Raw genomic sequence first — 21,120 nt, 5'->3', positions numbered from 1 at the left:
GTATTTGAGGAAATGTAAAAAGTTGTGAAAGGGAATAATATTAAAAAAATGAAAGGGTGTGCCATTTGCAATTAAGGATGTGCAAATTTCACACCCCAAAAGGAATCTTGATATAACAAAGCTAACTTCCTTTCAAAAAAAAAAAAAAGCTAACTTTGCCGGAAAGAAAGAAGATGAAGAGATAATAAATGAGGGAAAGTTGTGTGTTTTTTCATTCTTAGCACTCACAAAAAGAGCCATTTTATTTGATAATGTAAATTCTGATTGCAAGAAACTTTCATATCTAAAAAGGAAAAAAAAAAAAAAAAAAACTCAAACTTCCAAATTACTTAGTGATCATTCTCAAGTTTCCTAATAATAGATTATAACTAATGAGTATCATATGTTGACCGCAAAATAATTATGTGGTCGGTTACATAATTGTAATTTTTACAACACAAAAATTTACAACACATCTACAATAGTGCTCCAACAATTGGGTGTCATTTGGAGGCACCCGTACAACACTACTATGATAACACCTTCTTATTTTTAACAATGAGTATGCCATGATGCAATAGTATTATTTCTAAAAAAATCGAGGATTAGGCAATATTAGTTTTTCTATGACAATCAATTTGAGGTATCAAGCACCCACCCACAATCTCAAAATAAAAAAATCGTCATAACTGAAAATCTACCGCTCATCTCTCTTTTTATTTTTTACTAAGAAAATTGATGCAATATTATGCATTTTACAATACCAACATTTTGAAATCTCCTAGGTACTTAAGGCTCCACAATGATTTTCCCAGTAGCATGGCCATCGATACTCTTAACCCAAGCATCTTCAGCCTTGCTCAAAGGATGTCTGGAGTCAATCACCGTCTTGAGCTTTCCTTCCTTCACCAACTTAACAAGATAATCCAGGTTCTCAGCCTTGGGATTCACCATCAGCTGCACTAGCTGCTTCTTGGAGAAGGTGAGTTTGTTTACAGCCATAGTGAGCCAGTTACTTAGACTGGGACTAATGTCTATGACCTTCCCATTTGGACTCAAATTCGGCTTAAAAGTAGACCAAGGAATGGCTGTTGCACAGTGGATCACGGCATCATATTTCCGACCAGACGGGCTACTCAGAGCTGCCCCTTCAGGGGTCTTGTAGTCAAGAACCTCATCAGCCCCCAAGCCCTTGACGAAATCAATGTTACGAGCTCCACAAGTGGCCGTGACATGGGTGTTTCCTAGTTTAGCTAGTTGGACTGCATAGTGCCCCACACCTCCAGAGGCAGCGGTAATCAATATGTTCTTCTGAGGGCCTGTGCCATCCAGCTTGACTCCTGCGGCTTCAGTGAGACACTGGTGAGCTGTGAGACCAGCAACAGGTAACCCGGCAGCTTCGGCTGCTGAAACCTCAGGCGGCCTAGTAGCCGTGAAACACTCTTTAGCAGTTGCATACTCAGCAAATGCACCTCCAGTCTATTAACATATACATAAAGCAAGGCATGGATGAAATCAGCATAAAGCAAATGAATGTTACCAAAAGGAACAAAAATGAGCACTTACAGCAAGTGTTAGAGCTGCGACAACTTCGTCGCCCACTTTGAAATTCTGAACTCCTTGTCCAACCTCGACAACCTCTCCGGCCACATCACAAGCTGTGCCCGATAATGTCATCAGCCAAAGTCAAGAAATTAATCTAGCAGGCTAAGGATCACATTGTTGTCTAAATAACAAAACTAATCAATGTACAAATGAGAGTTTATGTTGAAAACATGATCCTTTCAATATATATTCAATCCTATCATTTCTAGCTATCCAGAAGCAATTTAAATATTCAACTTATTTATCTACCTAACAACTCTTTCATCTATAACTCAACTGTAAATCAGTGCTTGTATCGAAACATATTAATCTTTTCATTATTCGATTCTTCCTAATGTAATCTCTATGGGACACAGAACCAATGCTATGTAAATTTCACACTACCAAACAGTTCCAACAATGCCTTGTTTAAACAAAGTTACTATCAATGCCAGCTTTTCAAGTAACGTGGCGTCTGCTCAAACGCACACTAACAGATCATTTAAAATTCATTGTTTTTCAAAGCTAAACAATTGGGGCTCCCATGTTTATGACGAACACATTCACTCAAATTGTAAATGAACAACAAAGTTACCAGGTGTATGAGGCAAATTGCGTGGGTAAAAAGGCCGCCCCACGCCTTTCTGCAGTTTCCAATCAACTGGATTTATACTAGCTGCTTCCACTTTCAGCAAAACCTCATCTTTCTTCGGAGTTGGGATCGGAATCTCAACATGCTGCAAGAAGAAACAAACATTATCATCTTACTCTGCACAACTCCAAAGCCTCTCTTCACAAACTTCAATTCAACCCTCAACTGTGCATTCGAAAGCCAGAAAGAAAAGAAGCAGATAAATAACAACCTTTAAACCAGAAGGTCCTCCACCATAACTATTGTATTGAACCGCATGCATAAGCTTTACCGCCATGGCTTTCATTTGCAGAGAGAGAGAGGAGAGTGCAAGTTTGTAGATTTGCAGAACGGCTTTCAAATTTTATAAGCACGGGTGCTTTGGCAAAAGAAAACAGAAGAAAAGTAGTAATGGACTAATGATATCAAGATTGGTATCTGCTAGCTAGTCGTAATAGCTTGTGTCTTGACGTACTCCCAAGTATCATTCACATCTACAACCTCAACCTCTAACCCTAACCAAGTAACCAGAGAAGAGAAAAGTAGAGAAACCAGCCTTTGAATTTTCCTCGACATTTTTATGATCACACACAAAACGTTGAAAGGTCAAATGCCCATTTTCAAATTATAAGGTGAGGTCAGCTTATGTGAACTGAAGCAAATTAATGAGGGCCGAACAAATCTTTAAGCCTGAAGGTCGCCCACCAGGCCACCAGCAGCATTATATTGAAGAGCATGCATAGACTTTTTCGCCATAGTAAGTTCAGTTGAACGGTTGAACCAGAGTATTCAGAAGTTGAAAGCTCGTCTCAGAATTTATGAAGAGTTACGAAGCAGGGACATATTTGTAAAAATATATCGCATTCGTAGTGACACATATCTCCATTTTGAGATTTTCATTTGAGTGTGAATTAAAAACGAACACAAATGATTTAAAGTGCGAATGCGCGCAACAATAAAAAGATGCTATAGATTTTTGGGTGTGGATCAAATGGCATAATTGTTCTTACAGTAGGCTATGATCTTATTCTTCGTCTTGAATTGATAGTGTGTTTGACAATATTTTACTTTATCATTAGTATTAGATCGATCAAAGAATGTTCAAATTGTTGCCAGTTTGTTACTTTGCATTTTATATATTTAGCGATGTGTAACAAATTTTCAAACGAGAGAATGCAGAGCTAAGTAAGAAATAACCAGAGAAAGAAAGCATCAAACATACCAACAAAGACCTGTATGATCACATACGTAGTAAAAATAGCACACATTGTACATAGGAAACAAACAAAGAAAGAAAGGAACTAAGAAGGCAAGTCAGCTTGACGGGGTATAATTAAGAATGAGCAAAAGGGGGATTCCCCCGCCCCGCCTCAAGTTTTCCCCGCTCCCCCATTCTCCATCTGGAGATATTTTCAAATGGGGGATTCCCCGCCCTGCCCCTGCATCTGACATTTTCTTTATATGAACTTTTTTGTTTTTATATTTTGAAATTTTCTATTTTCTATTTTTTAGAAAATAGAAAATTTCAAAATAACATAAGATCACAAATGATCGGTCAATGCAATTCCGTCAAACACCTAATCACATACGATCTCAACTTAGCATACAATTCACAAATCACAATTATATGACGATCCAACGGTCGGATCCTCACAGATCGCCTAAAGGATCATCTTTACCAATTTATACGATGATCCAACGGTTGGATCCTCACAGATCGCCCTTAGGATCATCCTCTCAAAATTATACGAAGAGATCGCCTTTAGAATCATCCTCATAAAATTATACGACGATCCAATGATCGAATCCTCACAGATCGCCTAGAGCATCATCTTTACCAATTTATACGATGATCTAACGGTCAGATCCTCACGGATAGCCTAAAGGATCATCTTTACCAATTTATATGATGATCCAAAGGTCGGATCCTCACGGATCACCCTTAGAATCATCCTCTCAAAATTATACGAAGATCCAACGGTTGGATCGTCCCGGATAGCCTTTAGAATATTCCTCACAAAATTATACGATGATCCAACCATCGGATCCTCATGGATCGCCTTTTGAATCGTCTTTTCACAATTATACGATGATCCAACGATCGGATCCGTGTATAGGTTTTTTGTTTTATTCAGAATTAAAAAAATTATAAAAATGCCTTGGTTGAAAAAAAAAAATTTGGAAAACCCGCATGGGTAATGGGAAACCCCGCCCCGCCCCCGCCCCCGTTTGCCCATTCATAGGTATAATACAATTTTAGACACGCAATGGCCTCACTTTATTACAAATTTTAGAGAAATTCCTTTACTCACGGTTCAAAATTACTATTTTTTAGAACTTTAATTTCATCTCTCAAATACCTTCAACATTGAGGTCAGTTTATTGAAACACATCGATCTTATTCCATATAACTTAGTGCACTCTTAGAGAAGAACTTTATATAATCACCATCATAGTGGATCTGAAGGACATCGAGTAAGTTTTGAACAACCGCGTTGACAGGCCCGGACCTGAGATTTTCATACCTGAGGCGAACTCTAAGAGTTGGGCCCTCAAATCAAAGTGTGCATTCAAAAAAAAAAAAATTCAGAACTAAAGCTATAAACTCAAAATCTAATAATAAAAAAACAAAAACAACATGTAATATCCAAAAGTAATTATTCTAGTAATTAGATAATAAATATTCTAGTAATCCTATTTACATTATGAATCCTATTTATACAATAAATCTCTTATTAGGCAGTGAGGCTTCTACCCCCTTTTTTATTTTTTTAATTAAAACCTTTTTTTTTTTTGGGGGTACAACTTTGGAGTATTAATTAGTGAGTGTATCCCATTTTCTTTCTTTTACGTCTGAATGGGTGTAAATACACTTTAACATTATATATTATATTATATATATATGTATATATATCTAGCATTATATATAAATCTGTCCAACTTTCTGTGGGCCCCCTTAAACTTATTTTTCTTTCCTTTAATTGGGGAAATGATAGCTCTCAATTAATACGTTCACACACAATTGCTCTTGTCCTTAGATCACTGACACATACGGCATTTGGACATAATAAAAAGCGATAAAAATTTTTTTTGGGCCTCTTGAATTTCTGGGCCTGAGTCAGCTGACTCTTGGGCCTCGTGTCAGGTCCGGCCCTGCGCGTTGATAAGGATTGGCAGGCGTGCGCTCACTGTTGTTTCTAGGAAGACAACCTGGGTGCGATCCACCGGGTCTTTAGCAAGGATCAATAACTCCAGGGTCAAGAAATTTCCTATCAGCTGCGACTCCATGGTTCAACGCCACCATGCTAATTATGAGCAGACAATGGATCATGTTTGATAGCCCCATGATTTTTTGCTACAACGTACACAGTTCTATCGTATTCACTTGATGTTGGTAAATACTATGAGCCATTGGCTGGCTAATTATATGAATTTTGGCTGCGGGTTTAAGTTTAAAGTGTGGTGTTCAGAAACTTTGGGTAGTTTTGCACTTTTGCGGTTAATTTGTTGTCTCTTCCTGCTTTATTTGGAAAGTTAATTATGACCAGATATTTCTTAGTTTAGCAAATTAAAAGCACACAATGGCGTGATATAGTAAAAAACCAGTAATTAACTAATTATTGTATTGTTATACTTTCAAGTTATGTACACACTTCGAAAAAAACTTGGTTTCCCTGTGTTCGACGATCCTCGTCTGGCGGCGCCCTCACTTTGACGTTGGTCTTTGGCCGCGCTGTGGTGCTGTGGTTGCTGCTAGATGGGTTATGATTGTTCCCCGGTGGTGTGGAGTTCTCGTAGGAGGGGTTTTTGTTCGCGGTGTCCCTCTCGTCAAGGTGGCGGCGGCGGCGGTTCTTCGGATTGGCTTCCTACTTTGGTTAAGGTTTGGACTGCGGTCATGGCTAGATTTCTCTAGTTGGGTCGCACTGGGTTTTGATCAATGGTGGATGGGCTTTCAGTGGCTGGATAAGAGGTGTTGTGATTTGCCCTGATGGTGTGATAGGGGTGTGCCGGATCTGGGATGTGGTGGATCTTGGGGGAGTGCGATGATGTTCGTGGGAGCCTAGTGGTTGCTTGGTGGATTGCTGTGGAGAATTGGTTATGGTCGAGGGAGGGTTTCTGTCCAGCAAGGGTGGAATTATGGAGGCGAGGTTGGATTGGGGAAGGCTCCATACAATGGTTTAATTCAGGGTCCATCGCGGTTCAGATCTGGTAGAGAGGTTTTGGTCACCAACCTCCCTATTCAAGCTACTGGGGATTATGGAAGGATCAGGGTCGTTTACTCGGTGGAGGCGGTCATTTGGTTTTAATTAGGGTTTTATTTTTTGTTAGATTAGTGTTAATAAGTCCCTAATTTTCCGAGATACAGTTTGGTTCCTACTCCTTTGAGCTAGGATCAGGTCTAGGTGTTATGCCATGTAAATGGTGTCATTCCCAAGGACGAGGACGATTTGGTTCAATTTTGGTTTACTTTTGTTGTCGATTCGCTGACAAGTGATCCTTTATACGTGGTCTGGTACTTTTGGACAAGGTGTTGAAGAGGACGTTGTCTTCTTTGCGGTTGACTACGAGGTTTTACTAGAACTTTCAAGTTCATATGATCAAAGTAGCCTTGGAAAGGGTCGTATGGTGGTTAAAGTCTGGGCCCATTAGCCTGATGGTATCTGCAATCGCGGTTTCTTGGGGTTTTGATCCTCCTCCTCTAATGTATGTTTTTAAGTTGATTGAATGAATATCTATCTTTCTCTCAAAAAAAAGTTATGTACACACTTTTAAAAAATAAAAATAACAACAATAACAGTTATGGATTGAACATTTGTAGAAAGAAATTGTGTACAAATTAAGAGGGACTATATAACCGTGAGTAATATATTACGTGAAGTAGAAACTGTAGTTGGGTATTTAAGCGCATGCATAAGCTTTGTTTGCCATAGTAAGCTTCAGTTGAACCAAAGCAGTCAGGAGTTGAAAGGTCTAAGAATTTACGAAGTGTTATGAAGCGTTTGTGCATTGACAATGGAGTAAGGAACAGCCTCGATTGCAGTTACATCCAGATAAATGAAAGTTGGCATTTTTTCCATTGGGTAATACCCGCGGGTAATATACCCACCCAGCAACCAAGATGGGTACTACCCATGATACCCATACCCGATTTAATTTTTCGCGGGTATTTCCATACCCACCCATCGGGTAAATGGGTGCCCATCTACCCATCTGCTGTCTTTAATTTGTTTTTTCCCCTTAAAAAAGGAGAGGGAGAGAGAGAGAGAGAGAGAGAGAGAGAGAGAGACCTCTACTCTCTTGCTTTGGGAAAACAGACATCAGTTTCTTCAGTTCTTCATCTCCAGCCCAATTCCTAACCTCCTTCACCCAAAAAGCTCGAAGAGGACGAAGCATGCTTCACTGCCGGAGACGTGAACAAGCACGACAAGCCTTCCATCGCCAGCTTCTATGACGTTGACGGCGTTGAAGCCGTAGACGATGAAGATCGGGATCTCAATTCGAAATCAAAGGAGGAAGCCAGAGAGTTGTACATCAACGACGAAAATCGGGAGCTCAATTCAAAATTAAGGGAGTAAGGAAGGGAGCTGTTGTATTGATAATCAAATTTGAGAAGATGAAGATCTGAAATTGGTCATTGGTAAATCTAATTTCAGAAGATGAAACTTTGGGATTGATAACCAGACGTGAAAAGTTTCTTTCTTTTTCATTATTTTTCCTTTTTTCATTTTTTTTTTCTTTAATCATGAACTTAATTCTGTAGGAAGTTTTGACCAAAAAAAAAATTTTAATCTGTAGGAAGTTTTAGATAACAAAAAAAAAAGTTGAATAAGTTATATGGGTATGGGTACCCGCGGAAATACCCATACCCGAGCGGGTATCTAAGAACCCATTACCTATTTACCCATGGGTAATTTACTGCTACCCATACCTAAAATTTTTTACCCAAATGGAACGGGTACCCATGAGTACCCATACGGCCATACCCATGGGTTTTTATGCCATCTCTAGATAAATCAAAGTTATTGGAAGCCGAAAAAAAAAAACTAGGCATAATTTTTAATTTGTTACTCTAGGTTTTGTTTCCGTCAATTTGTTATCCTAGGTTTTCAAAATCAGCCAATTTAATTTGCTACCCTTCCATCAAATTTGCTATTTTAGTCTTTCAAATTATTTTTTTTTGGGGGGGGGGGGGGGGGGGGGGGGTGGTGATCAATAGCCACATAATTAGATTATTCTTTGATTCTAGACCATTAGATTAGATAACAATTGGTTGAGATTAAATAATAATTTCTTTTTCTCAATCCTTCATTTACTGCAGACAAAACCCGACTTAGAATACCAAATCGATCAAGATTATCAATTGAAAAATTAATTTTAAATTTTCATGTAACATAGAGTAAATTAACTTTATTTGGAGGTTAAGACCAAAAAATTCTTGGTTTGTGAATTTTTACTCCTTAGGTACTCAGGTTGCAAGTCTATCAAAATGAATTTTTTTTTTCAATTTTGTTTTCTTAATTAATTCACCCTTCAAAATGAACCAATATTTGGACGGAACAATGGATGAATTAAAACAAGTTAATTTCTGCCCACATACCATTTGGTCTGGTGGTATAAGTCTCCATTTTATAAGTGGGAAGTCGTGAGTTCGACTCACAATAGACTAGTTATTGAATATGAGTTGTTTATTTGATTAAAAAAAATTTTCAAGAAAGAATGATAAACTGACTAATTTTCAAATTTTAACAACTTAGAGTAATTAATTGGTTGAAATAAAACTTAAGATAACAAGTTGACTAATTATGAAAACTTAGGGTACTAAATTAACAAAAATAAAAGGGTCATTGTCTTAAAGCACAAAATTGAGCTAATGTATTCTCACTTACCCCATCAACAGAATTTTATTCTTACTAACCCAAGTTAAAATAAAATAACAATTTTGCCCTCAGCCAAATTAAGAAACTACAGCTACTCCACTCTGTCTCCTCTCTCTCTCTCTCTCTCTCTCTCTGCATGAAATGTGAAACAGAAACGGACCCGCCTGAATGCCAGTGCCTTTTTCTGCAAGCGGATGACGGGGAGCGACAGAGTACTACTGGAGAAGACCAAAGGCACGTGGCAATAGAGATCAAGAGCGCAGCGTATCACGGCCGTCACCACTTGGATCTACCGCCATTGGTGCGTATGGTCAAATAGTTGCGCCGGTTTGAATTGGTCTTGCGTTTCAAAAAATGCGAGTGAAAGAGATGCACTTGTTGTGCTGTGTCACGCTAGAGAGCGGCAATATAGGCGATTAGTCACAGGAAGCATCATATCATCGATGTCGAGGACGCAGAGCTTGCCGGCAATTTTTGTGACGATGTTGGTCGGATCTGACTGCAACCCCGGATGGCATACTGGATATGAGGCCACCGTCGTTGGAGTTCTCCATAAGTGGATCAATTACGGCAAGGGATGGAGATCCAGGCCATTCCTGCTGCGAAACGGCGTGCTCTCCTCCGCCAAGATTCAGTTGCTGGGGAATCTCAACCTGCTGAACCCAAATGACGATGTTCGGGTAAAATATTTTGTTGGGTTTGTGTTAGTTAATGTAATAATGATGCTGTTGATACCCAAAAAAGCACAAAGCATGTTATACGCCCATTTCAACCCTGATAAAGAAATACACAAGCAAACCACATTTGGAAATACAAAAAATTACATATCTTCTCGAACCGTCATGCCACGCATGTAGACCCAAGCCACAACTACACTCTTGGGGCTTGCAGAGGTGGGCGTAGTGTGGAAGGTTACGGAAACACATAATGCTCGTCTATTGATTTAGTGTCGTTGGTTATTTCGGTCTTGGGCCCCGAAATCCAAGCCCAATTATTTAAATCAAGAACGAAATGGTGAACATAAGAATTGGGCCAGCCTCTCCTTTAAAACCCAAAGTCCAAGTCAGAAAAGCCCAACTTCCCTTTTCTTCTTCTTCATTCCGTCTTACCTCCCTTCCCTATAGCAATCTCATATCTCACCTTTTCCCTGCAGCAACTTAGTACACAGAGAGTTTGCCAAAGTCCCTAAATACATTGATTCCTTTTGTTAGTCATTGAAAGGGAAATCTTGTGACCAATTAAGAGATATCCTCTTCTTCCTTAAATGATGAGCGCACAATTCTCAAGCTTCCTCGTCCACCTCATTCCAGATTTGTGCCCCCGTAGCTGCATCTGCTACAATCGTTGTCAACTGCTGTAGCGACTTGCTCTTTCTCCCAAAACTTCATCTCTCAAGTAAGCTTTTTTTTCCCAGATTTTAAGGCAAAAATTATGTGTGAATTGAAGAAGAAATGATTTACCCATAAAACCTGTGTTCCCAATAGTCTATATAAAGGGAGCTTTGAGATTGAAATAGGCATCCAACATAATCGATCAAGAATACTTAGAAACACCTATAGCAAATCAAGCCTTCAAGCATAAGTCTAAGCCATTTTCCTAGACTCTCATTCAAACCAATTTCCAGAAACCCCAAATCCAAAAACCGTCCAATTCTCTCACCACAATGTGTTTCTAGCCCCCACACCATGCTTCATGCTACCAATCCTTATTTGATTTTTATATGATCTGAGTCACATACAAAGTCCTCCTAATAATCAGATTATTGGGTTGATTTTGGCCTAGTCGCTGTTTAATTCAAAAAGGAGTCTTGCAGATGCTCTTCTAAAAAAAAAAAATTTGTAATAATGATGCTATTTCTGCTAGAAGGGAAAAAAAATTACTTTATTGTCTCCTAATTAAACATTATTGGGGGGCAATAAAACATTTCCCAACATTTATTGCCCCCAATAAAATTTTTGAATTTATGTAATCTCCTCATCTTTTTCTTTAATCAAAGTTTTATTTGTATAATTTTAGGGAGATTAATTCCCATTCCAGTGACCTGAAGGTTTTATTGCTCCTCAATAAGTGTTTATTGGGGGGGGGGGGACAATAAACCTCTCCGGTGACCTATGAGATCTCTGACGACCTTTTTGAGGACCTATTGCGAGGTTTTTAAAGAAGACCGGATTCTGGTGGCCTATGACCGAACTTCGACGAAGTCTCCTATGACTTCTCTCTCTCTTCCATGTCCGATGTGACAAAGGGATGAGGCAAAATAGTCTAAAAAAAAAACTTAATTGGATATTACGGAAAAACTTATTAGAGTCATTATGGGTAAGTAGGAAAAGAAATAAGTGAGTGGTGTATAGGGAAAAAACAATCCCTAAAATAAGGGTAGATGGTCAAAACCCCAAAATAAAATTTAGAGTAGCAAATTGGCTACTGAGCTAAAAAAAAAAATTTAGCTTTAAAAGGAAGAGGTAATGTCCTCCCATGATGCAATATTATGAACTTTGGGAGAGATCTATCAAATTTATGTCACACATAATCTGTGATAAAATGAATGTAAATCCAAACCATATCATTTACAATATTGAAATCATTTCCCAATTCCCAAAGAACAAATAAGGAAAACAAAGAATGTATCGTCCAAGCGAGATCTCTCTCTCGTGTTTTCTATGTTGTTGTACGGCCTCCCTCACCAGTTTTCCAGATCTCGTTACCCCTCTTCCACTTCATTGTCCCTCCTATCTCCTCCCTCTCCATTTGCTATTGGCCTCTCTCCCCCCAAGGCTGAGGTGTCGATGGCATCTCAAGAGGGTGGGTCATTGTCCCAAGGATGTGATGGCGCTGGTATCTCTTGGCAGCGCCAAACTTTTGGAGACTTACACGGCGGTGGCGCTGGATCCTCTCTCCATGGATCACGGCGAGGCAAAGTCATTCTCCTTACCTGTGGCTATGCCTCCTCTCCTAGGCGCGACCCTGGTGGTGGTGGCAGTGCTGTTTTGCCATGGTGATGATGACGTGTTGACGGTATGGAGCATTGATCCAGGCGGCGACAAGCTGTCGACGGCTACCTGCTTCTAGGATGGCTAGGGTTTAATTCAGGCTCTAGGGTTTGTTGGAGTCTGAATGGGCCTAGCCCATTCTATTTTATTTTTATTTTCTTTTTTCCCTTTTGTTGTTGGGCTTGGAAGTGACAAGCCAAGCTTAACACATTGCGTGTTGGTTTTTCTTTTTAATTTTTTAGTTTTTCATATGCGGAAAATGGTGGGGCGTGCTTTTTTGGTATGGCCATGGTCGGCTTAGCATACCCACTATTGTTCTGTATATGTAGGGCTCTTGAAGTTGGAGTGTGTTACTATTTAGAAGTTGTTTCCAGTTCGTGGCTAGCTTCTTGTAATGATTATTACTGCTTGTACTTGAGTTCGATTAATAAAAGTGTTTTCGTTTCTCCTCAAAAAAAAAAAAAGGAAAACTTTTTCAATATTGTTGTTAATTTCTAAATAAATTAATATCAGTCCATTTTCCACATTCCTCAATACACATTGATATCAGTATGTATTAAGTATTAACAACAATAATACAACTGATATCCGTGTGAGATGCAAACATGTCACATCGTATATATATGTCAATCAAATATTCACATGGATATCTGTGGGAGAATAGCAATTGCTACAGATAACTGTATAAAACTTCATACAGATATCAGTAGCTATTTCAGATTCACACGGATGACAGTGTGGAAGTTGTTGTAACAAATGTCTCTATGAATTAAAACCCATCTTGCAAATTATAATTTTGCTATTCTTTATAGACAAAATACTTGGTATATACAGACAAATATGAGAAAATCGAGACACACTGATTTCAGTGAGTAAATGTGTAAGCATTTTCTTGTGTGGGACTCAGTTATTTAGTTCTCACGGATGTCTGTATCTACATGTTAAAACCCACTGATTTTTTATCAGTGTGAGAGTCCGTGTGTTTAAAATCTGTGTGTACGTGTTGCTCTTTTTGCTAGTAGTGAGTATCATCTAATTAACTCTGCACACCACCAAAAACTCTCTTCACAAACTTCATTTCAATCTTCAACTTTGGATTGAAAAGCCAGATACAAAAGAAGCACATAAGTAACCAGGCCCGGACCTGAGATTTTCATACCTGAGGCGAACTCTAAGAGTTGGGCCCTCAGATCAAAGTGTGCATTCAAAAAAAAAAAAAATTCAGAACTAAAGCTATAAACTCAAAATCTAATAATAAAAAAACAAAAACAACATGTAATATCCAAAAGTAATTATTCTAGTAATTAGATAATAAATATTCTAGTAATCCTATTTACATTATGAATCCTATTTATACAATAAATCTCTTATTAGGCAGTGAGGCTTCTACCCCCTTTTTATTTTTTTAATTAAAACCTTTTTTTTTTTGGGGGTACAACTTTGGAGTATTAATTAGTGAGTGTATCCCATTTTCTTTCTTTTACGTCTGAATGGGTGTAAATACACTTTAACATTATATATTATATTATATATATATGTATATATATCTAGCATTATATATAAATCTGTCCAACTTTCTGTGGGCCCCTTAAACTTATTTTTCTTTCCTTTAATTGGGGAAATGATAGCTCTCAATTAATACGTTCACACACAATTGCTCTTGTCCTTAGATCACTGACACATACGGCATTTGGACATAATAAAAAGCGATAAAAATTTTTTTTGGGCCTCTTGAATTTCTGGGCCTGAGTCAGCTGACTCTTGGGCCTCGTGTCAGGTCCGACCCTGTAAGTAACAAACCTTCAAACCAGAGAGTCGTCCACCATAACTGTTGTACTAAACCGCATGCATAAGCTTTACGCCATGGCTTTTGCAGAAAGAGGAGGGTGTAAGTTTCTATTTGCGTAACGTTTCTTTCCCCAATTAATTTATCGCAATGGTTCCTTTGGCAAAAGCAAATAAAACAAAAGTAATAAGGGTATCAAAATTGGTATTTTCTTAGTCGTGACTCGTGACTTGTAATTATCATTCATATGCTATTCAATGTTCAACAATCTATGTTCAAGCACAACTTGTTTTAGCAATTCACCGAAGTGTCTTGACTCCCAAGTATCATTCACAGCCACAACCTCAGCCTCTAACCCCAACCAGAGAAAAGAAAAGCAGAAAATTAAAGCCTGACTTTGAGTTTCCTCCTTTGAGATTTTTATGATCACACACAACATCGAAATGTCAAATGTCCATTTTCAAACAAGGTTCGGGTAGATTGTGCAAACCTATCGTAGTCAGTTGCACTTGAAGTCTTGAACCAAATTAAGCCGTCCGAGCTTGAAGGTCGTCCCAGATTTTATGAACATGGTGGTTTATGCATTAAATGGGTGGGTAAGGGCTACACGTACCGTAGACCACCATCAGACCCGTGAAATGACTAAAGGAGCCATGTCTATCGTGTAACAAATTAACTTATTCACATCTTCTATGAACAAGAACAGGGTAAATGTCTCCTTCACTCATCTTGCTTCTTCTCAACTCAACATGTTCCAGATTATATCTTGCATCTATCCTTTTTTTTTTCTTCCCATAAATCATAATGCAACAAACGAGATGATAAAATTTCGACAAAAAACATCATAGCAATATCAGATGTAATTAACAAGAACTTGAATATCAAATATAAAACTTATCATTTACAACATAACCCACATATAAATCCCATATAATTATAGCACATACCAACTAATTAAGTACATGAAGTTAACAACACAAACTTACTATAACTATTTTAAGGCTCCACAATGATCTTCCTAGTAGCATGGCCATCAATACTCTTAGCCCAAGCTTCTTCAGCCTTGCTCAGAGGATACTTTTGAGTTAATCACTGTCTTCAGCTTTCCTTCCTTCACCAACTTCACAAGATCATCCAGATTCTCCGCCTTGGCATTCATGAGCAGCGGCACCAGTTGCTTCTTGGAGAAGGTGATCGAGTTTCTTCAGAGCGAAAGTACACAATGCACTTGGACCGGGAGTAATGTCTATAACCTTGCCATTTGGACTCAAACTAAGAAAAAGTTATAAAGGAAGAGGTAAGATAATAACAAATGTCCTCCCATGATGCAATATAATGAACTTTGGGAGAGATCTATCAAATTTATGTCACACATAATCTGAGATAAAATGAATGTAAATCCAAACCATATCATTTATAATATTGAAATCATTTCCGAATTCCCAAAGAACAAATACGGAAAACAAACATTATGAAATCCCATATCCCATTCTGCATACTATCCATCATATATCAATAGGAATCCTAGATCAAGTACATGAAGTTTACAATAAATAGACTGTATAACTATTTAGGCTCCACAATGATCTTCCCAGTAGCATGGCCGTCGATGCTCTTACCCCAAGCATCTTCAGCCTTGCTCAGAGGATGCGTTGAGTCGATCACCGTCTTGAGCTTTCCTTCCTTCACCAACTGAACAAGATATTCCAGGTTCTCAGCCTTGCGAATCACCAGCAGCGGCACCAGCTGCTTCTTGGAGCAGGTGAGTTTCTGTAGAGTGAAAGTAAGCATAGCCCTTGGACCGGGAGTAATGTCTATGACCTTCCCATTTGGACTCAAATTCGGATTAAAAGTGGACCAAGGAATGCCCGTTGTACAGTGGATCACAGCATCATATTTCCGACCAGAAGGGCTATTCAGAGCTGCCCCTTCAGGGGTCTTGTAGTCAGGAACCTCGTCAGCCCCTAAGCTCTTGACCAAATCAATGTTACGCGCTCCACAAGTGGCTGTGACATGATGGTTCCCGAGCTTTGCTAGTTGGACTGCATAGTGCCCTACACCTCCAGAGGCAGCAGTAACCAATATGTTTTTCTGCGGGCCGGTGCCGTCCAGCTTGACTCCTGCAGCTTGAGTGAGACACTTGTGAGCTGTGATACCTGCAATAGGTAACCCTGCAGCTTCAGCTGCTGAAACTTCCGGCGGCCTAGTAACAGTCAAACTCTCACTAGCAGTTGCAAATTCAGCAAATCCACCTCCATTCTACATGATTGTAATATGCCAACAGATATAAAGTAGGGCATCAATAAAATCAGCATAAAACAAATGAATGCTACCGAAGAGACACAAAATGAACACTTACAGAGAGGGTGAGAATTGCCACAACTTTGTCGCCCACTTTGAACTTTCGAACTCCTTGTCCAACCTCGACAACCTCTCCGGCCACATCGCTAACTGTACCCGATGATTTTGTCGGCCAAAGTCAAGATATTAATCCACCAGGCTAAGAATCAAATTGATGTCTAACTAACAAAATAATCAACCCGTATGAGATACTATATTGAAAACATGCGACTGATCCTATCAATAATCAACTCTATACAGAAGTAATTGGAGAATTCAACTTCAATATATCGAAGAGTTGGGAGAGTTGTAAATGAGAGATTATTTTGAAACATGTTAATCTTTTTCAATATTCGAATCTTCCAAGTTCAATGTCTATGGGACATATGGCTTATAAATTTCACACCACCAAACAGTTCCAATTAACAGTGGCTGGTGTAAACAAAGTTTCCAATCATTTTATCAAAGTAACCCTGAATCTGCTCAACATACAGCAACAGAGCATTTAAAATTCATTGTTGTTCGAAGCTAATCCATTGGGGCTCCCATGTTTATGACTTACAAATGCACTCAAATTCTCCAACTCAAAAACACAAACCATGCTCTTCAAAAAAAACACAAACCATGCACGTACACATATGATCAGAATTCAGAACAGCAACTTTACCAGGAGTATGAGGAAAGTGGCGCGGGAAAAATAAAGGCCGCATCAAGCCTGTCTGAATTGTCCAATCAACGGGATTCAGACTAGCTGCTTCTAATTTCAGCAAAACCTCATCTTTCTTCGGAGTTGGGATTGGAATCTCAACATGCTGCAACAAGAAATAAACAATTAGATGATATTATCATACTAAGTCTGCACACCACCAAAAACTCTCTTCACAAACTTCATTTCATTCTTCAACTTTGGATTGAAAAGCTAGAAAAGAAGCAGACAAGTAACGAGCCTTTAAACCAGACGGTCATCCACCATAACTGTTGTACTGAACCGCATGCATAAGCTTTACCGCCATGGCTTTTGCAGAAAGAGAAGAGAGTGTAAGTTTCTATTTGCGTAATGTTTCTTTCCCCAACTAATTTATTGGTTCCTTTGGCAAAAGCAAAGAAAACAATAGTACGGGTATCAATTGGTATGCTCTTAGTCGTGACTTGTAATTAATTATCATTCATATGCTCTTCAATGTTCAACCATCTATATTCAAGCACAACTTGATAGCAATTCATCGAAGTGTCTTGACTCCCAAGTATCATTCACAGCCACAACCTCAGCCTCTAACCCCAACCAGAGAAAAGAAAAGCAGAAAAGCCTGACTATGAATTTCCTCCTTTGACATTTTTATGATCACACACAACGTCGAAATGTCCAATACCCATTTTCAAAAAAGGTTCGGGTAGCTTGTGCAGACCTTTAGGCCATCTTCAAAAAGGAGGTCCAAAGGGCCAAATCCTAAAATATAGCCCTTTTTTCAACTCCAATAACAAATTATAAAAGGGCCAAAGGGCCATAAAAGGGCTATAGGGCTGCTAAGAGGGACAAGTTTAGCTCTTTGGCTAGCCCAGTCCAAACTGGTGGTCCCACCATCTACCAAAACGTGGAGAATTATGGGCTGATAGAGGAAGACCGGAAAATGACCGTGTGGCAGCTTGCCATTGGTTGAAATGGAACCAATTTGATTCCCAACGGTCAAATGTGCATCAATGGTTATCAATTAAACCTTGATTGACATAATTGCAAATAAATAGCCAATATTATATGGCTGTTATTTACACAATGGTTAGTTGCTTTTTTATTTTTTCAAATGTGCATCAATGGCGATCAATAACATAGATACCCCATCCAAACATATACTTAAAAAATTAATTTTTGTCTCAAAAATTAATTTTGGTCTAAATTAAAATATTATTATAATACAATAAGATGATAAATTTGAAAAACATAATTTAAAATTAGGGGTAATTCCCGCATACCCAAAAATCCTTGGTATTTTTCCCAACTGCCCAACACTTTGGTATTTCACTATTGACAAAAGACAAAGACTAACAGGGATAGTTTTATCAAACAAATGCCATCTGTATCCTATGTTGACCTTAGATTCTTCTACCGTTCTATTCAGTCAAAAGGAAACAACAAAAAACATTAAAACAAAAACAAGACTAGCCTTCAACATGCCACATTTCGCCTAACGACTTCCTGTCTAAACGGCTACTCACAGGGCGGAATCACTGCTGCTTGTCCTAATTTTTCTGTTTTAAAACTGATTCTTTTGGCTGAACAGTAAGGCTTTAGAACTTTAGCTTTCCATGGGATACATGCATTCGAATGTTCAAACGTTGACATAGTAAACTATGCATGATAAAGATGAATATAATATGCAAAGATAATGACATAAACATTTTATAAATTAAAGAAGTGGGTGAACATCCATCTGAATTTATTTATTCAAATATACATATAAAACTTTAAACAATCAGAGCCTCATTCTCAGGTAAACAGCAAAAGCTGTTTAGCTACCCATAAGAATGAGAACAGTTACTTACTTGTATTGGAAGCACACTACTTCACACCTAAACAGGAAAGGAAGCACACTGCTATTCTATTTTTTTTTTTTTTTGAGAGGTTTTTCTGATCTTATTTTCGAATCTAGAATTGATATGGAAATTTTCGAATGCCTTCTAAGAGAAGCTGAAGCTCCTTATATAGGGAGCGGAACTCAAACTAGAATTCAAAATACAAAAATGTACAGGACAACTCCGTGACTTCTGCTTTTCGTAGTGCTCCTGCTGGTGGAGGTCGGTCAGGGAAAAGCAAAAGGAAAAAGTGAAATGTTTTTCACTTAACCTTTTCTTTTTTGAAAAGGAAAAAGCAAAAGTAGCTTTAGAAAAGTCTAAAGTTCTACAGTTGCAATTTTGGTGCTGATTCTTCACCTGTAGCTTCACATGTTCTCGTCCGTTTCAGAATGGTGGCCAAAGACAAAGGAGTTGTTGTCTGTCTGGGCCATGCGAGTTGTTGTTGCATTATCCTCGACGTCTGTATCAACATACATCTTGTAGTGGTTGTCATTTTCAAGCTTTTCTACCCAACGCATGCATGCCATTGTCGAGTCTATCTCTTTTCTGGTTAGAGATAGGAATATATCGCTGCTGACTACGTCAGGATGATCGTAAGCAGTGATAATTGTCTTTTCTCCTGCTGCCAGGAATGTGTTGTTGATGTCTTCAGAGATGATCTTTTTGATGTAGTCAAGAGCCATGGCCTTCATCCAGGGAATGCTAGAATTTGGTTGGCCGTTGTATGCTACACAGGCTGGTTGAAGATATCTTCTTTGAATAATTCTTACATAATGATATGGAGGAATATATTCAACTTCACCATCTGTTTTCTGGATCCATTCAGGAGGTGTGGATCTGAACTTCAGACGAAGCATACAGTTGTCTTTTCTGATGTTCTTGACCGTGTTGACAATAATAGGCGGCAAGCCTCTTAGATCATCATTAGTTTTAGTCCATAAATTATGGACAAAACCATTTTCAACAAGCCATAGCTTGTGTTCTTGAGGATGTTCACTCTGAACATTTACCAGGTATCTTCCAACATAAGGTCCTGAGACAATAAAGAGGGTTGGAGGAACTAGGTTTTCAGGATTGTGCCTTCCTATCAGATTATGGAATTCATACCAGTCTGATTCATTGAGTGCTATGATAGGGACCCTAGCACTTTCTGGACTTTCAAGGAAGGATAGTTTTTCTTTCCTTACAGCACTCTGCTGTGTATGAAGCTCTTCACTTTGTGGTCTACCATTCTCGTAGAGTTCTTCAGCTAATGCAAACAGAGCTGGGAACATTAATCCACTGCTTCTTTCTTGAAAGGCAAATAAGAGATTGTCCAGGATTGCCTTCTGGTGATACGCTAGTCTCCTGCCAGTTCTGAACACAGGAGTATCAAAAGTTCTTAATTCGTAATTAAAAACATTTATAACTCCACTAGGAGTTGGTCTGCTTTTTGGCAAAGCAGCAGCCGTCAACGGTCTTGATGTGCCTTTACCGTCTGCCGTTTGAGACGGGCTAGCCAATCCTTTACCCTGGGATTGATCAGTTGAGGCCAAGCCTTTTGAGCTTAGCAGAAACCTTTTAAGGATTTTCTCCTTGGTTTCTTTTGGATCTTCTTCAGATTCCTGTTCTTTCCCAGTCTTTCTGCTTCTGGGATTACGACCTTCGTCGTCTTCTCTTTGGCTGAACATTGCCAGTTCTCTGGTCAATGCGTCTGGAAGATAATTCTTGTTTCCTGCAATTAATTCAACAGTGTAATCATATTGGTTAAGAAACAATTGCCAGTTGGCTAATCTTCCCCTATCAGCAGCTTTGTCAAGTTTAAAATTTTTAAAATTCTTTACTCTAGCACAATCGGTGCGGACAGTAAAGGTTTTTCCCAGATAAGCTGGAGAATTTAAAATCGTTTTCTTGACAGCTAAAATTTCTTTTTCCCCTGTGGGATAATTCAGTTCTGCAGGGCTGAACTTGCCACTACAAAATTTGCAGATCTTTTCAATGTTAGTTCCAGGCGCTCTCGCCAGAACAACACCGGACCAGTAATTATCACTCGCATCTGTCTGGAGGATAATTTCATCATTCTCTTCTGGTTGTTGAAGAGGAGGGAGGTTCTTGCAAAGGCTTTTTATCTGCTTCACGATCTTTTCATCATCTTCTGTGAAGTTCCATTTCCTTTTGGAACTTGTCTTGGGAGATAACATTGCTGTTAACCCTGAGATTCTAGGGATGAAATCTCTCCCATAATTTATGACACCAAGGAATCTCTCTAGACTCTTAGCATCAGGAATTTTGTCTGGGAACTTCCAGATCTTTTCAAGGATGTGAGGTTGGAGCTTTATGACTCCATTCTTGATATTTATTCCTAGGAAATCAACTTCATCGAGG

At 38.7% G+C, this 21,120-nt stretch overlaps 2 protein-coding genes across 2 annotated transcripts; both read right to left on the bottom strand.

The window, feature by feature from the left end:
* Window positions 1-443: 443 nt before the first annotated feature.
* Window positions 444-2,717, bottom strand: LOC112172915 (chloroplast envelope quinone oxidoreductase homolog). The gene is made up of 4 exons (XM_024310417.2): window positions 2,427-2,717; window positions 2,159-2,300; window positions 1,546-1,637; window positions 444-1,458 (listed from the first exon to the last, which is right to left on the bottom strand). The coding sequence occupies exons 1-4, from the start codon at window positions 2,499-2,501 to the stop codon at window positions 769-771; spliced, it is 999 nt and encodes a 332-aa protein (XP_024166185.1). The 5' UTR covers window positions 2,502-2,717; the 3' UTR covers window positions 444-768.
* Window positions 2,718-15,287: 12,570 nt separating this feature from the next.
* On the bottom strand, window positions 15,288-17,275 carry LOC112173667 (chloroplast envelope quinone oxidoreductase homolog). Its single transcript, XM_024311350.2, is given in 4 exon segments — window positions 15,288-16,107; window positions 16,208-16,299; window positions 16,856-17,000; window positions 17,136-17,275. Coding segments are annotated over 4 exon segments (996 nt in total). The 5' UTR covers window positions 17,202-17,275; the 3' UTR covers window positions 15,288-15,414.
* Window positions 17,276-21,120: the final 3,845 nt, after the last annotated feature.

This window comes from Rosa chinensis, chromosome 6, assembly GCF_002994745.2.
Source record: "Rosa chinensis cultivar Old Blush chromosome 6, RchiOBHm-V2, whole genome shotgun sequence".
In the NCBI taxonomy this organism is placed as follows: domain Eukaryota; kingdom Viridiplantae; phylum Streptophyta; class Magnoliopsida; order Rosales; family Rosaceae; genus Rosa; species Rosa chinensis.
The sequence above is the reverse complement of the archived record's forward strand: the minus strand, read 5'-3'. Positions and strand labels throughout refer to the sequence as shown.

Bases quoted from the DNA above. Each gene is read 5' to 3' on its own strand.
- LOC112172915 (XM_024310417.2), bottom strand. From the start codon at position 2,501: ATGAAAGCCATGGCGGTAAAGCTTATGCATGCGGTTCAATACAATAGT. The intron at 2,301-2,426 runs GTTGTTATTTAT...TTCTTCTTGCAG, and splicing joins GAGGACCTTCTGGTTTAAAG to CATGTTGAGATTCCGATCCC. The intron at 1,638-2,158 runs GTAACTTTGTTG...TATCGGGCACAG, and splicing joins CAATTTGCCTCATACACCTG to CTTGTGATGTGGCCGGAGAG.